Source organism: Platichthys flesus, chromosome 3 (assembly GCF_949316205.1).
Source record: "Platichthys flesus chromosome 3, fPlaFle2.1, whole genome shotgun sequence".
NCBI lineage: Eukaryota > Metazoa > Chordata > Actinopteri > Pleuronectiformes > Pleuronectidae > Platichthys > Platichthys flesus.
In genome coordinates this window covers 18452392-18466907 of record NC_084947.1, presented here as the reverse complement: position 1 = coordinate 18466907, position 14516 = coordinate 18452392, and the positions used below count along the sequence as shown (strand labels likewise).

At 40.5% G+C, this 14516-nt stretch overlaps 1 protein-coding gene across 1 annotated transcript; it reads right to left on the bottom strand.

The window, feature by feature from the left end:
• Positions 1-1101: 1101 nt before the first annotated feature.
• elmod3 (ELMO/CED-12 domain containing 3) lies at positions 1102-12387 on the bottom strand. Its single transcript, XM_062383215.1, has 13 exons — positions 12319-12387; positions 10281-11066; positions 8141-8212; positions 7980-8054; positions 7824-7893; positions 7403-7465; positions 7196-7284; positions 6594-6717; positions 6359-6481; positions 6028-6158; positions 5648-5724; positions 5398-5525; positions 1102-5000 (listed from the first exon to the last, which is right to left on the bottom strand). Exons 2-13 carry the CDS (start codon positions 10380-10382, stop codon positions 4756-4758), a joined length of 1299 nt encoding a protein of 432 aa, XP_062239199.1. The 5' UTR covers positions 10383-11066; positions 12319-12387; the 3' UTR covers positions 1102-4755.
• Positions 12388-14516: the final 2129 nt, after the last annotated feature.

The following is a 14516-nucleotide window of genomic DNA, read 5'->3' as shown; positions in this document are numbered from 1 at the left end:
CATTACAACAATACATAAACTCTGTGTGAATTAAACACCTGTACAATATGTTTGCTCACAGCCCTGATCATCTGAGTTGTGATCTATATGTGAACAAGGTGCGCACTCTAGTGGCTTAAGTAGAGAGAAGCCGGATCTCACTACAAACAATCCAGATGAAAAGCATCAGAGGGGCAATGCATATACTCTGTGTGCATTGTAAGGACCCCAATCAAACTGTTTAATAATTCATATTGTAATAATGACATTTCATAACGACATCAAGATGTAATTTATGTAATATGATGACTAATGATTGGTTAATCTAAATAAACTGTATATTGTGTATCTTCTTAGTTTCAATCTTTCTGGCTATATGATATGTCCAGACTAGACTTATGATCATAAATATATTTTTTAATATATATATAAGCTTATGGTTGGGTCTATATTCCTGTAGGATGCAGCAATAACTCCATTTACCTTCCTTGCAAATTCTTTACAAAGCCATTTATATCAAGTTTCAGGTTTTCCCTTCACCTCTGTCATTAACAGAAGTTTTTTTATTGATTTTGACCTTAACCTTTGACTCATGACCTCCAAGTGTACCACCATGTGTTATTCAGTAACACACACAAACACACACACACACATTTTGATGTACAGCACAATACTACTCAACACTATATTTCACAAAAGGAAGGTGCTGATTAAAAATACTTCTTGCAAAAAAAGTAAATCATTTAATTGTTGACCAAAATAATATGATTCTACAAAACTAAAATGGATTAACAGGTTTGGCTTGTTGGTTGAGAAAGACCTGTCCTGTGAAAAAATTGCTATTAACTATTAAAGACAACAGTTTGCTCTCTTTAATAATTAATTGAAAATTCTTGACAGATGTTCATTCCCTTATATGTATTTTTTGTTTTTAAAAGGCAAGTACATTGATTTTTTTGTATACTAATTGGGGAAAAAGTCTATCAAATGGAAATGCGTATATGTATACAACAACAATGTAGAATGCAAAGTGAACTTTATATGGAGTTAAGCACAAGCCAGTACAATCGTTTAGATTCAACAGAAGTCAAGGAGGATTCAGGGATTTCACAGAGAACTATATCGTTTTAACAGCATTTATTTAGCTTTCTCCATACAATACATTTAATGTACAACAGCACATACTGTATTCTGAAATAACTCTCAGTATAAAATAGGGCTTCTACAATCAAGGTACAGTCATAAAATGCTCTGAGGGACATGACGACAACGGCAACAGTAAAACACCTTCATATAAAGCACAGGATATTGAGATAAGTGATTGTATTTGCCGAGTTGCTGCTGTAGGAAGCAGAACTTCAGACCATACCTCTCAGAGCATCCGACATCCTGCAAGAACCCGTTTATATATATATATATATATATATTCTTTTTTTGTTAAATTTTTTTCTTTCTCTTGCTTCTGGTTTCACAACTGAGGAGATTCCAAATGATGATCAATGCATAATAATATGAGTAATTCCGACTGCTGAAAATATAATTTTTGGTAACATGAGGATAAACCAGGCCTGGTTTTGGATACTGAATATATACCAAGGTCGAAGCATACACAGTATTATGACTGCTAATCAAGCCTATTTATATATTGAAGTATGTTTGTGACTGTAGCTGTAAAGACAGATTGCTCATCAGTGTTTTCCTGACACCCAACACTTAAAAACAGCAAAAGTATACTTTACTATCACTGAAGCCACAAGAGAACTCAGCTTATTTCAACATGGCAAACATCAGCCAATTATAGGTCGTTTTCAAAAAGGATTTCATATCTGCATGTGTGGGCCTATATAGTGTCTATAAATGTGTCTCTAAATAGAATACACGTAACATTGACCAGCTTTTGTGTTAGTTTGTTATCATGTAGTGCTTCAGGTGCTGAATATACATTATATAAAATATCCAATTGGAATGAGCGAAGGCCTGCCTACGAGGGAACGTAAAAAGAGAAGTGTCGGACTGGGCGGCCAAAAAAACATCAGGAGAGAGAAAGGAGAGATTTGTCTCAAGTCTTGAGGTAAGCAATGTGTTTTAGTATAATGCCCTACAGACAATCATACAGTTACAATCATTAATTCTCTATATACAAACTTCCTGATTTACATACACTGTACTGCTCCTCAGTTCAAAATTTAATAAAACTTAACGCAAGATCGTATCTGTGGTGCAACTTTTTAGAGCGAGGAGGGAAATCCGTTCCATGAGGCGGGTGATGATAACGAACATTATGGCTATTGAAGATGGCCCGTTCTCTCTTGCATACATCAAACATACTATCAAAGATCTACAACAGTGCAAATTTTCCTGATCAATCAAAACACTTGCAAACAATTGGCAAAAGTACATCAGCTCGTTTTTCGAGGTTAAATGTCAGCGATGGCAAAGAACGATTATCGGAGTAGATGTTGACATTGAAAATGTACATGCCTGTGTTTTTTTTATGTATATATCCATTAGGCCTGCATGTTTTAAGGGGTCACAACAACTCGGTTAACTGCGTTACATGAATGGAGGAAGTCTACTGTGGCACGATGGCTCAAATGAAAGAAAAAAAACAAAAAAAAGGACAGACGAGCATTCTACCCCGCACGGCTCCGCTGGATGTAGGCACCGTTTTTTTTTTTTTACCATCACCTTCTTAGAAGACAAGGTCAGGCCTATCCCACATCTCTGCAGAACATACACTGTGCCACCTAAACAAGTGTCTACTGGAGGAGGCTTCATGAAAAGATGAAATGAATGTGCTATAGTAGTAACAGTTTGCGTACTCACTGACACTACAGACTGTAACTGAGACATGACATCAACAAGCTTTTTACGAAGAGGAGGAGGCTATAGTATGCTACAGTACTAGTGCTACCTGAACATGCTACAGATTGAGACTACGATGATGGGAGGAGGTTTCACGTCAGCACACAGCAGTGACCAGCTTTGCAGAGGAGCTCGATCCGTTCTCGGGCACAGAGCCACTGAGACGAGCTGTGTCCAGAGAACAACATCTGTTTTGGTTTCTTTACAGCAAACCAATGAATGTGTTAACAATGTTTCTTTAGCAATGCTATGTACCATTTTTCAAAAATGAAACAAAGGACCGTCTTTGCAGCTGGATGGATCAAGTACTTAGTAAAGCTGGCTTATTGTGTGCAGCGGAAAGCACCCCATTTGTAGTCAGTTCCTGTCATACAACACACACACACACACATCGTACACACACACGCTTGCACACAAACCCTGAAGTTAGGAACGATTTCTATCGTCACACAGCACTATCGTTTTGATTATCATTGAGTAAGAGCTGGGATTACATACTGTACCATACATCTCCTTGGAGAGGCACCCTTCATCAATATCAGCTCATCCATCTGACACCACACACAGACAGTCACACACACACACACACGCACGCACGCACACTCATACACCCAAATAAACTTTTATTAAACTGGTCAAAAAAATTACAATCACATGCTTTGTAACGGAATGTAGAGAAAGCTCATACCAGACCTTTGACTTCAGCTGGGACCAAGCCAAGCACACTGACTCTGTTATGTAGTGTCTCCTTGGCTTCAACCTAGATTTTAGTCAGAAGACTTTCAGATGTCCTGCTGGAATTTAACAGTGTTAAAAACCCTTCACACGGACACTCAGCCATCAGTTTCATAACAAAAATCTGAAGTAGAACTGTATAATGGGGACATTACGACAGCTGTCCCTTCAGAAAGGACAAGAATAGTTATTTTCTTAAATTATTTAAAATATATTCCCCCATATTAAGTGGGAGCTCTGGACCTAGTCTATCACGCCTCTAGCAACAGACACAATGAGCACACCAACAACTGGCTATACCACCACACATCTGGACTGAGCATTCTTTCTTGTGTATCTTTCATATAATGTTGATCTCATTCACACTGGTAGAGAATGCAAAGTGATTAGACCTTCAAAGCAAGCTGCATTCAACTCCTACTGTGTACGATTTTTGAGAACAGCGTAAACCTGCAGTTCCTGTTACCTGCACCAAAGCTTCTGCAACCTCTCTGGGTTAGCTACCTGCCGCTCCCCGACTCATGCTGAGAGAAAACTTGCTTGTGTTTGCTCTATCGAAGGGCTTAAACCTGATACATATCTTTATCTTAGTTTAGTTAACAGGGCACGCAACAAAACGCCAAACAACACTGCTCTCTGTTGCATTACAGGCCGTTAGCATGCTCATGTGATGGAGCGGTATCTTGGAGTAGGACAGACAGCTAAGCCTTTCAAAAAGGCCACTTGTTGCCTTGTCCCAGCCTCTGTACTGCCAACATAACCTGACTGAGAGATCCTTGTTTTGGACTTCAAGGCAGGTTGAGTTTCACCACGAGAATTTGGCTAAAATCCACAGAAAAGTGCAAATATTCACTTCTTGTTGTTTTTGTGACACATTGTGTTTCTGACCTTGTTAAGCTCTTTATATTCAACTGTTCTCTGTTTAAAAAAAATAAATTAATAAAAAAACAAATATAACTCTGAAAGACCCCCCCCATAGCATAATCTGATCAAAGTGCAACACCCCAGCAGCAAGGGAAAGAGTGGAAGTGTTTGAAAAAGGTTCAGATCGCAGGGCCTAGATCAGGGTCTGGTGGGGTTCTCTTAGCTCTCTGAGTAAGCCACTCGCAATTACACTAATAGATATACCCACACGCAGGATTGCTCACACACACGCACATTCACACAAAGTCAAGCTTAGATGAGTCTGGCCTCTCCCTCCATGTCTGGTGGTAGATCACACACTCCTGTGAAGTGCATCTCCTTTCCCTTGCTTCCCGCCGCGGCTCTGGCCCCTCGTTCCCCCAGGCTGGGAGAAGGCTGTTGGGCCTGAGGGTCTGACGACGTCCCGCGGGGGATTCCAACTGCCTGCCTCTCTTTCAGGAAGACCTCTAGTCGCCGTAGCATCTGCTTGGGATTCTTTTTGGCAAACAGCTCCACTTCTAAAGGGTTAGAAAACACAGAAACTGTGAGACTCCTGCCGGGATGACAATCTGTGTTTAGCTGCGTTTCTCAGAGTTCAATGCATATCAATGTGATTCATGTTTTTGAAGATTGGAAATAGAAACATTTATTGGAAAATATTAATCTCCATTCACTTTCTTGAGTTAGAAGATGGCTACTGGGCCAGGCTAGTATTTTTACAGTTGTCCCGCTTTATGACATGCTAACCAGCTTCTGTCTACAACTTCATATGTAAGTTCATAGCCTGATTACAGATACAGTTGGTAAAGACAATTGCCCCTTTGCCATTGTGTGACTCACAATAGACTTCCCACAGTTTGGTTAAAGATTTATGGGTGCTTACTCATAGTTGAAACAACCTGCCATTTCCTCTACCTTTTAGTACAAAGCCAGAGTCAGCAATGGTCTTCTGTTGGGTCTTCCACAGTTGGTACAGGTGCAGGTACGTGGCAACGTAGAACTCATTCAGTACACCAACCACCTGCTGACGTCGATTGCACTCCCTGTTTTAACCAAACACAGAGCGGAGCTTTTAGGGGAAGAGATTCAGATTGAAACTACACAGTAAACCAGAAACACGCTTCAGAAGATGTGGTAAAGCAATAGCTGGGGAGCAGTGACTCACTTGGACAAGGCCTCCTCTCTGAGTACTTGTAGAGCAATGCGGGTCATGTTGATTGACATCACACTAAATGGAAAGTTCTGAAGTAGAGGAAATACACAAGGGAACTTAGGTCCACAGAGACTACATAAAAAGGGCACAGGAGAAAGTCTTGTCTGGTTTTGGCTCTAGTTCTCTCTTCAGGGAGAACAAAGGTCAGTGTCAGCAACAAAGCAGCATGTCTCACGAATGAGAGGACTTTATTAGTGAAATAGTGTGCCTGAATCAGTTGCCCAAGGTTAAACTAATCTTCACTTAATAAAACACATTCAAGCATGCACACAATGGCAGACTCTGGCATGAACGAACTGCCTTACAGGAGTGTCTTTATGATCTTGCGATACCTGTGTAGGGTGCTGTGATAACTTGTAGATGTCTCGAGCCAGAGGCAGAGTCTCTGGGTCCATCACAAAGTAAAGAGTGTGCATCAGTCCCAGGAAACCGGTGCCACGCAGGTCAGTGGCCGGGTCTGTACCTGCACATACAGAAACACCAAGACAGATGATACAACAACAGTTTGTTTGAATTTGTCCTTGTTTGGTGTTGTGAACTTTAAGTAATTCTACATACAGATCCTTTGCTAATAACAATTACTACCTATGACATACCATTTTACATGAGCACCCACAGACCTGATGTGCTGTATTTATAGTGAAGGAGGGTACATAGTCTCACCCTGAAAGCCAATGTTTTCCCAGTGTGCCCCATAGCGAGGACAGTCCAGTCTGCTACCAATCAGCCTCTTATAAATGCTCTGCAGGACACGCATATGGACTGTTTGGCTGTTGTCCACATGGCCTAGAGAAACACACACATAAATATGCAGAAGCAAAAATCAGTGGTTAGGTAAAGAAACTTGTGAGTTTGATATGTGGCATGACTATTACAGGTCCTGCGAACACACACTCACATTGTGCGATGGCAAAGACCAGATCTCGCTCCTCCAGGAGTTCCCGGTGCAGTCGTGGAGGTCCAAAGAGGAAGTGAGTGATAGCAGCCAGACCTGCCCTGCGAATGGTTGGCTGGATGTTCTTCTATAGATGGAACGGACAGCAAAAATACAAGCTCGTTTAAAATGACAGTTCACTAGTTAGCTATCAGGGCAATTCTTAAGCAAATCCACAACTAATTCAATAGATGAATGTACAGTTTATTGATCTATCTGAGGGTGTCTCCTGCTGTTAGCAGCTACAACCGATAGAGGACATTTCTCTCTCTCACTTACTCACTGCATTCATTACACATAAACAAACCCAAGTGTTTATTTCATTCAAATTTGGTTCTGATTTGCTTTGAATTTGTTATGCAAACTCCACTTCCTCCACCTGCTTCACAATAAAATGCTTGCGGCTGTTCCCTTACCATCCCCAGGAAGCTTTAATACAAAAAAGTTGTTTCACAGATAAAAATAATGGAAATGTCCACCATCACTTTCTCTGATATCATTTGAGACTTAACGTTATTATACTAACAGTTATCATCTTTTCATTTAAGGAATGAAGCATTTCTTACAAGCAAGTCCCCAAGGTCAGTTGTCTGGAAGTACTGCAAGGCTTCATTGAAGGAGATGAGCGGGGTTGGGTTTGAGTCCTCAGTGAGAGCTGAGGGAATATTACATTGAGTTATTCTTTCAGATCATCAGATCACAGACAAAAAATAACGTACAAGGTCATCTGTTCATTTCAATGCCTACAGGGGAAACAGCGAGATGCACCTGACCTGGTTGAACGTTCTCCAGAGCCTCCCACTCCTCTCTGGCCTTTTCCAACTCCACATTTTCCTCTGTTGAGAGAATCACGAAGGGTAGAAAAAAAATTCAATAGTTTCACATTTCTTCTACACACACACACACACTCATTTCACCAGCTACAACACTGAAAGAGGATGAGCATCTACTAGATATTGAGCTATAGACCAATGGCTGACACCCAGTTCAGTTCTCAGACAGAAATCCTTCCTCTCCAAGACCTTCATAATTCAGGCAACCAGTGAGACTCTATTCTTCCTCTGAGCAGACAACCTTTGCTCCTGAGGGAGGCTTTAGTTGCCACAGCCGCCTGGTATCTAGGATACACTCACAAACTCCTGTGGGAAGAGGATGCAAGACTAAAGAGAGGCTGTGTGAGAGTATGTGTGTTACCTGTGGGATTAGGCTGGTCCCCTCCAGCCGCCAGGGTCTGCAGTAGACCATTCTGCTTCAGTACTGAAATCTGGACAATAATCACAAAATGAGTCACCTTGCATGAGGAGGGTCGTGTTGGTTTAAGTGAAAGACTAAGAATGAAATGAAAATTACCGGCAGGGATCTGAGTGGTGCGCTGCCGTTCGTGTGGTCTTTGACATTATGACCAATAATCAGTCCATTCATGACCTGTCAATTCAAAAAGGTAAGTAAAGGTAAATGAAAAAGAAAAAAATTGATAGATGGAACAATGAGGTGATTTTATCTGTACTCACAGGCTTATGATTGGAGTGTCCATTCGTGATCTCCTCGAATGGTTTACATTCACAGGACAAACCATTCAGACCCTAGCAGCAACAGAGAGCAGATGCATCAGACATGTACACAATATAAAAATAGTTCAGCTTGTACTCGGTTTAAAACAGTGCACCCCATCGTACGCTTCTTTTTAAACTTTGGAATTTGATTAATCAAAGCAGTAGTACAGATAGACATGTGAAAATTAAACCTGATTAAGTTAGTAGAGAAACATAGTACATTCAGATGCTTCTATACTGGTTCACTGCATGGTAAAATGGACATTCTTATCTGATAGGCTAATTTGGCAGGAGTTTCAGTAACAAAGATGCTCAACAGGCCAATGTTTCAGTAAAAGCACTGACTCAATTGACATCTGCATTTAGATCTATGGGACACAGACGTCAGTAGATAGGTTCGGAAATTGTGGTAGACACTGCTCACATTTGATGACTGTGATGCTCGTGCATTTGAGAGTAAGGAAGAACAGATGAGCATCTCTTCCTCGGGTGAATGTCACTGCAGGAAGTGATCAGATCAGCAGGAACAGACCGTCGCAAGTTATACAGAGAGACATCCTATGGTAGAACTGCAGTGCAAAAACCTCTCATTACAAAGATGATCACACATGAGCGCTCAGTGGTGCAAAATCCAGAGGCACTGGTCTACAGAGATGTGGAGAAAGGTGATATGGTCGGATGAGTCATCCTTCTCCATGATCTCCACAAGTGGGTGCGTGCTTGTGTGGCTTACACTAAGAGCAGGGTTTCGGCAGGTTTCACTAAGATAAAATGAAAGAGGTTTTAAGATGATAAGGGATGAACTTTAAGACCGATGTCAGGTACAACAAACACAAAGGAATATTTAGAGTTCTAGAATTACTTCCATTTAACCATAACTGAAGATAAGTTGAAGCAGTCGGGTAGAGACTACCCCTTGAAACAACTTGTTATCTAACAAACTACAGGCAAAGACAGAAGGTCTCCATATTCGTTTCCACAGCTAAGCCCAGTGTTTTGAGATATATTCGGTTTCGCGTTATTCTTGCTTGTAGTTTTATTACAAGGTGCTAATATTTCCTTCCCTGAGAAAGAATTAAATCACAGAAACATAAAAAGCTTTGCAGGCAAAACCTTTCTCTGAAAAACAGTTTTACAGCATGATAGAGGTAGCATTAAATTAACGTTAACATAATTAAGACTTACCTAAATGTATTTAAGACCTATTGTTTAATATTTAATATTTAAGACATATTTGAATGATTGAGTTCTGGACTTTTGAAGACCCCGCAAGAAGCTCTACAGGCCTGAATGACTGGCCCATGAACTGAGGGGATGCAGCGGTTCTGTTAAGCTTTGGGGGGAATTTTACTGTCATGGAGTTCACCTGTCCCCTTACAGGGAAGCATAACTGCAAAATACTTTGCTGTTGAGTGGACACCTTTATCCTTTACGAAACAGATGCTATCCTGGTGGGAATGGTCTGTTCTATAGGGCACGAGAGGCCACTGCATGGTTTGATGAGTATAAAAATGACGCAAACAATGTGCTATGGACTTTCCAGTCACCAGATCTAAACCAAATTGAACAGCTAAGGGAGACTTTGGACCAACATGTCCGACAGATTTCTCCACCACCACCACCAAGACACCAATTGATGGAGAGGTGGTGTTCAGAGATTTGCACCAAGGTGTACTATAAAGCTGTTCTGGTTGCACATGTTGACCCAACACCTCACTAAGACACTTCATGTTGGTTTCTCCTTTAATTTGTCACCTGTCTGTACTACTCTGTACCAACTGCTTACAAAAAGACCAATACACAAGGCTAGAGTCCAGAGAGTAAGAGGTAATGTTATGTCTAGGAAGCCAAGCTGTGTATCAGAGAAATGCCCTGTCAGCTGCTGCCGTGGAAACATGCCAAATAAGCCTGACCAGAGATTACAGCTAAAGTGGAGGGGGAACCGTTGACCTAAAGCCTTAACTTAAACACATGTGATAGAACCTTAAACAGAAGTGAAGAGCAGGAACATTTGGGTAAGTGGTCAGAGAGTGCTTACTTCCATTTGGTTATATTGCTGTTGAATGAGATTAAATTGTAAAAGGTAAAATAATGTTACCTCAGTATGTGATGTGACATCAATGTCTTCTTCCATTGCATACGAGTGTGTTGGCTGGCGGGCGTGTTCCTGATGGTAGCCTCTACAGACTTCTGAAGTCATGGATTGAGATGCGCTGAGGAGCTGATGCAAGGACCACCATGGTTTCTGTAGGGCACCTTTGCATTGACTGCAAGTATCTAAGCTTTTCTAGTTTTCTACTCATACACACAGAGAACTCAACGTCCACAGTCATCAGTATGATCTCACAAACTGTCAGTGGGGACAGAAATCCACGTTGTGCACATCATCTTCTGTGTGGTAGCGGTGATTGTGTGTTGTTGATGGGAGCCTTGTTGGATTAGCTACTCCAAATTGTAACCTTGAATGAGAGGGATGTGCAGGTATCCGTCTACAAGAGCTGATGGGAGGAAATGGATATCCATCAATACACAAGTTTCCTCCTTCCTCTTCCCCACAGATCTGCTTGGCTGGTGGGTTCAATCCTCAGCCCTATCAGAGGTGCACAGAGGCTGGATGATGACATTGCTTTTCAGGGCTGGGCTCTCCCTGTCCTAGACTCTTCATTACTTTGGCACTCAAGAAAAATCCAGTATGCACTGAGAGCTACTAGTGCAGGTGCAGATTAGGTTTCTTGCACCGAAGCTGTGTTATGTCTTCAGCCTCATATGAAATGGCAGCACATGTCTGAAGTAAGAGCTGCAGGTGTCCAGTAAGATGTGGGTCATGGATAGAGTTCTTGTATGGCCAGAGTCCTGAGAAGGGGCTGTCATATGTTCTCAATATCTGAAAATGAATAAAAATCATATCAAATAGTACCTACATGGTAGATGGTGGTGCAAGGAGCAAAATATGGGTTCATAATAACATGATATAACAATCAAGCTGTAGAAATGTATCACATACGTTGACTATGCACAGTAAGATATTGCGACTAATGTGCTTTTTTGTAATTAACAGGATTTACAGAGAGAAAAATCAAGCATTAATCTCTTTGCAATTATCTTTGGGTCTGAATTATTTTACCAAATGTACTTGATGTAAACCAAAGTGGCAATACAACACAAATACTTTCCAACTTTCATCTGGACGAACACTCTCTGGCAGAAGATCGGTTTATCGTACCAACACTGCTTTTATCAGGCCATGCTGCTTTTACCTTCTAATAAACTACAATGCAGTTTGTTATCAAACTGATTTACCAATGAAGACATAACTCATGGAGTCTGATGCATTGTTATAGAATAAAGTAGCCAACAGAAGGAAATATTTAAACAATAAGCTCCAACAACTATGATGATTACACATAAATAATAATTATTCAATAATACAGCTGTGCTAGACTCAGAGGGTTAGTTTTTCCTACATTGAGCGCTTTAATTTTCATTACCTGGGTACTTTCATCGAAGTGACATGCACTGATTGTACTAGTACAATAACAGTTTTCTAGATCTGATATTTCTACTTTCACTTAGGTAAAATACTTAATATACTTGCACTCATGTTACAGTAAAGTCCTTCAGAGTATATGCACAGCGTGGAGACAAAAGACTGATAATACAAGCTGCAAGTCTTTGTTTAGAGAGATGACAGCGGTCTCCTGTCACACGTCGCTGCTTTGACAGCTCCAGCCTCACATCAGCTAGCTACAAGATCTGAAGCAGCTAACATGCTAGCAGCCCCGCAGGCACAAAGACGCCGCTTCGCTCCGGCTCGACCCGAGGATGCATCACCCGCATGTAGCGCGCACGGCACGGCCTAGATACACCTGCAGCCAGCGAGAGGGAGAATGGCACGAATACCATTTAGAGCTAAGTAGTTCACCTGGTTAGCCTGAGAATAGCCAGCTGTCAGGCTAACTAACGGGCTAACCGTGTAGCTTCTACTGAAGTGTAACGGGGATGGAGTCAGGTCCCTAAACGCAGCACACGGATACATCTGCGTTCGTGTGAATCGCGAATTAAATACAACAGTGAGCGTGACGTGCGGCCGCCTGTTGTGTGACTGAAGCGTTTTTATTAAGCGTATTTAAAAGTACCTCAGTTTCTGATTGTTTCTCCCTCCAATCTCAGCTTCCCTTCCCCCGTCCAGTGGCCACGGTATTTGCAAGTGCATCCTGGGACTTGTGGTTTCCTGTCGGACTGGAGCTTCATTACGTCATTTCTTTCTCTCGCTCTCTCTCTCTCTCCCTCTCTCTCTCTCTCTCTCTCTCTCTCTCTCTCTCTGACATTTTCTTTTTTGATTGCATCCATTCAAAAAGCTTTGACATAGTTTATTGCTCCCTGGTATGAAGGACAACACATCTATATGAATCAATAAATCCATACAGATTGCGATGAAAAAAAAGGTATTTCTGTTTTTTCCCAAATGTTTTAATATATTAATTTATTTCTACAGTTTTTTATTTATTAATTCATACATGTATTTATTTACTTATTCCCAGATTTAGTTTGTTATTCATTTCATTTATTTCTGTAATTCTATTCTTATTCATATATTTATTTTTATATATGTATGTCTGTGTTTCTGCCATTATTAGGGCCTGAGCACTCACAGGCACTGACAGACAGTGAGGCCCTATTGAAATTGTAAGGATATACATTTTCAGACAAATGAATTGGCTTTTGGAGGGCTTTAACATGCTCAAATTCTTACCAAAATGAAAGTGGGGAAAATGTACGTACTCTTGAGGAATTTTCAAGGGGCGTGCCAAAATGGCTTTACAGTGCCCCCCGAGACCCCTGGAATGCGTTCACATTGACCGATCTTCACAAAAATCGATAAACAGGTTTATCATGACCAGGCAAACAAAAAACCATGAAGGTGCAATTTGATTAATTTTTTTCAGGCAAAAGGCAAAACGTATGCAACGCCTCAAAATGCATGTTCTCGGACCCACTCAGTGCTGCTTTTGGTACGTTACAGGGTTGAGCAATCCTGGTTTTAGTATATATTTGATTTCATATAGGTAATATCTGAGAGCTACGACAAAAGTCAATAATTTGGTTGACACAACATTTCTGATTGAACAACTGATCGATCGACTCTGGAAAAAGGGCCAAAAAACGTTAAGGTACCAGTTTCAAATATGTTTTGCTATAATTAACTGAATATCTGTGGGTTTTGGATGGTTGATCCAATAAGACAAGACATTTGAAGGAGAAATGATTTGCTCATCACTGACAACAAAGTAGTTCACATGTGGGGGGACAGATGCACCAATTATTACACTAATGATTCTATAATGTGATCATGGACCATATGACAGTGGATTGCGAATCAGGGATCGTGGATCCATTTTTCTAATTTTATTATTGTAGTGTGTGGTCATGCTTCATTTTCAGTCATCTTTAAGATCATTGTCCCCTCAGCAGTCAGACTTTTAAACCAGCTGTAGCCCTGGTGTATGGCAAAAATACATTTTAATATATTTTAGTATATCAACAAAGTTTTAAATTTAAATAGTTGTTTGAAGTTCTGCCAATTTTATGGGTTCTGTATTTTGCCAAGGGCACTTCTGCTTACAGTTGGGAAGAGTGGGGATTGAACCAGCAACCTTCTGGTTGGAGAACAAGCACTCTACCCCCTAGGGCACACAGCCTATACCCTAACTTAAGAAACTAAGTACATTAAAAAGATGGACACATTATTGTGTGTGTGTGTGTCTGTGTCATTCTATGCGGCTTTTGATACACATTTCAGAGAAAACCGTATTTTGTACTTTACTACATATATTTGACAGCCTTACTTAAAAGGTATTTTCATGTTTTTGGATTTTAGATACTGGATGATTTAACATGCTTTAAAAACCTATTGTTAGAGAAAAACCCAGTAGTTTCCAACCTTGGCTTCTGACGCCTTACAAGAATCACAATCTGGGACACATTTAATTTAATATAATTCTGAAAATTCATGCAAAACCTTCTAGTTTATATTTTCTTTCTGTATTTCTAAATTTATTTATTGAAACATTTCCCCATAAAGTGTAATCAAAATTATCTTAATTAAAACAATGCCTACATTTATCGCTGACAGAAAACAAAAGCTGGTGTTTGAAGCTGAAATTCGGTCAGAAAACACACAGATGGATATTTGACCCCAAAAAAAAAAGATTTAATCAAGTCAGTTGTCTGCGCCAGGGATTCAATATGACTGCCAGATAGCTTGTTTTGTCTTCCTGATCATATTACATAACTTATCAGCACTGGATAATTTTCCCTTCCTACACCCCATAAT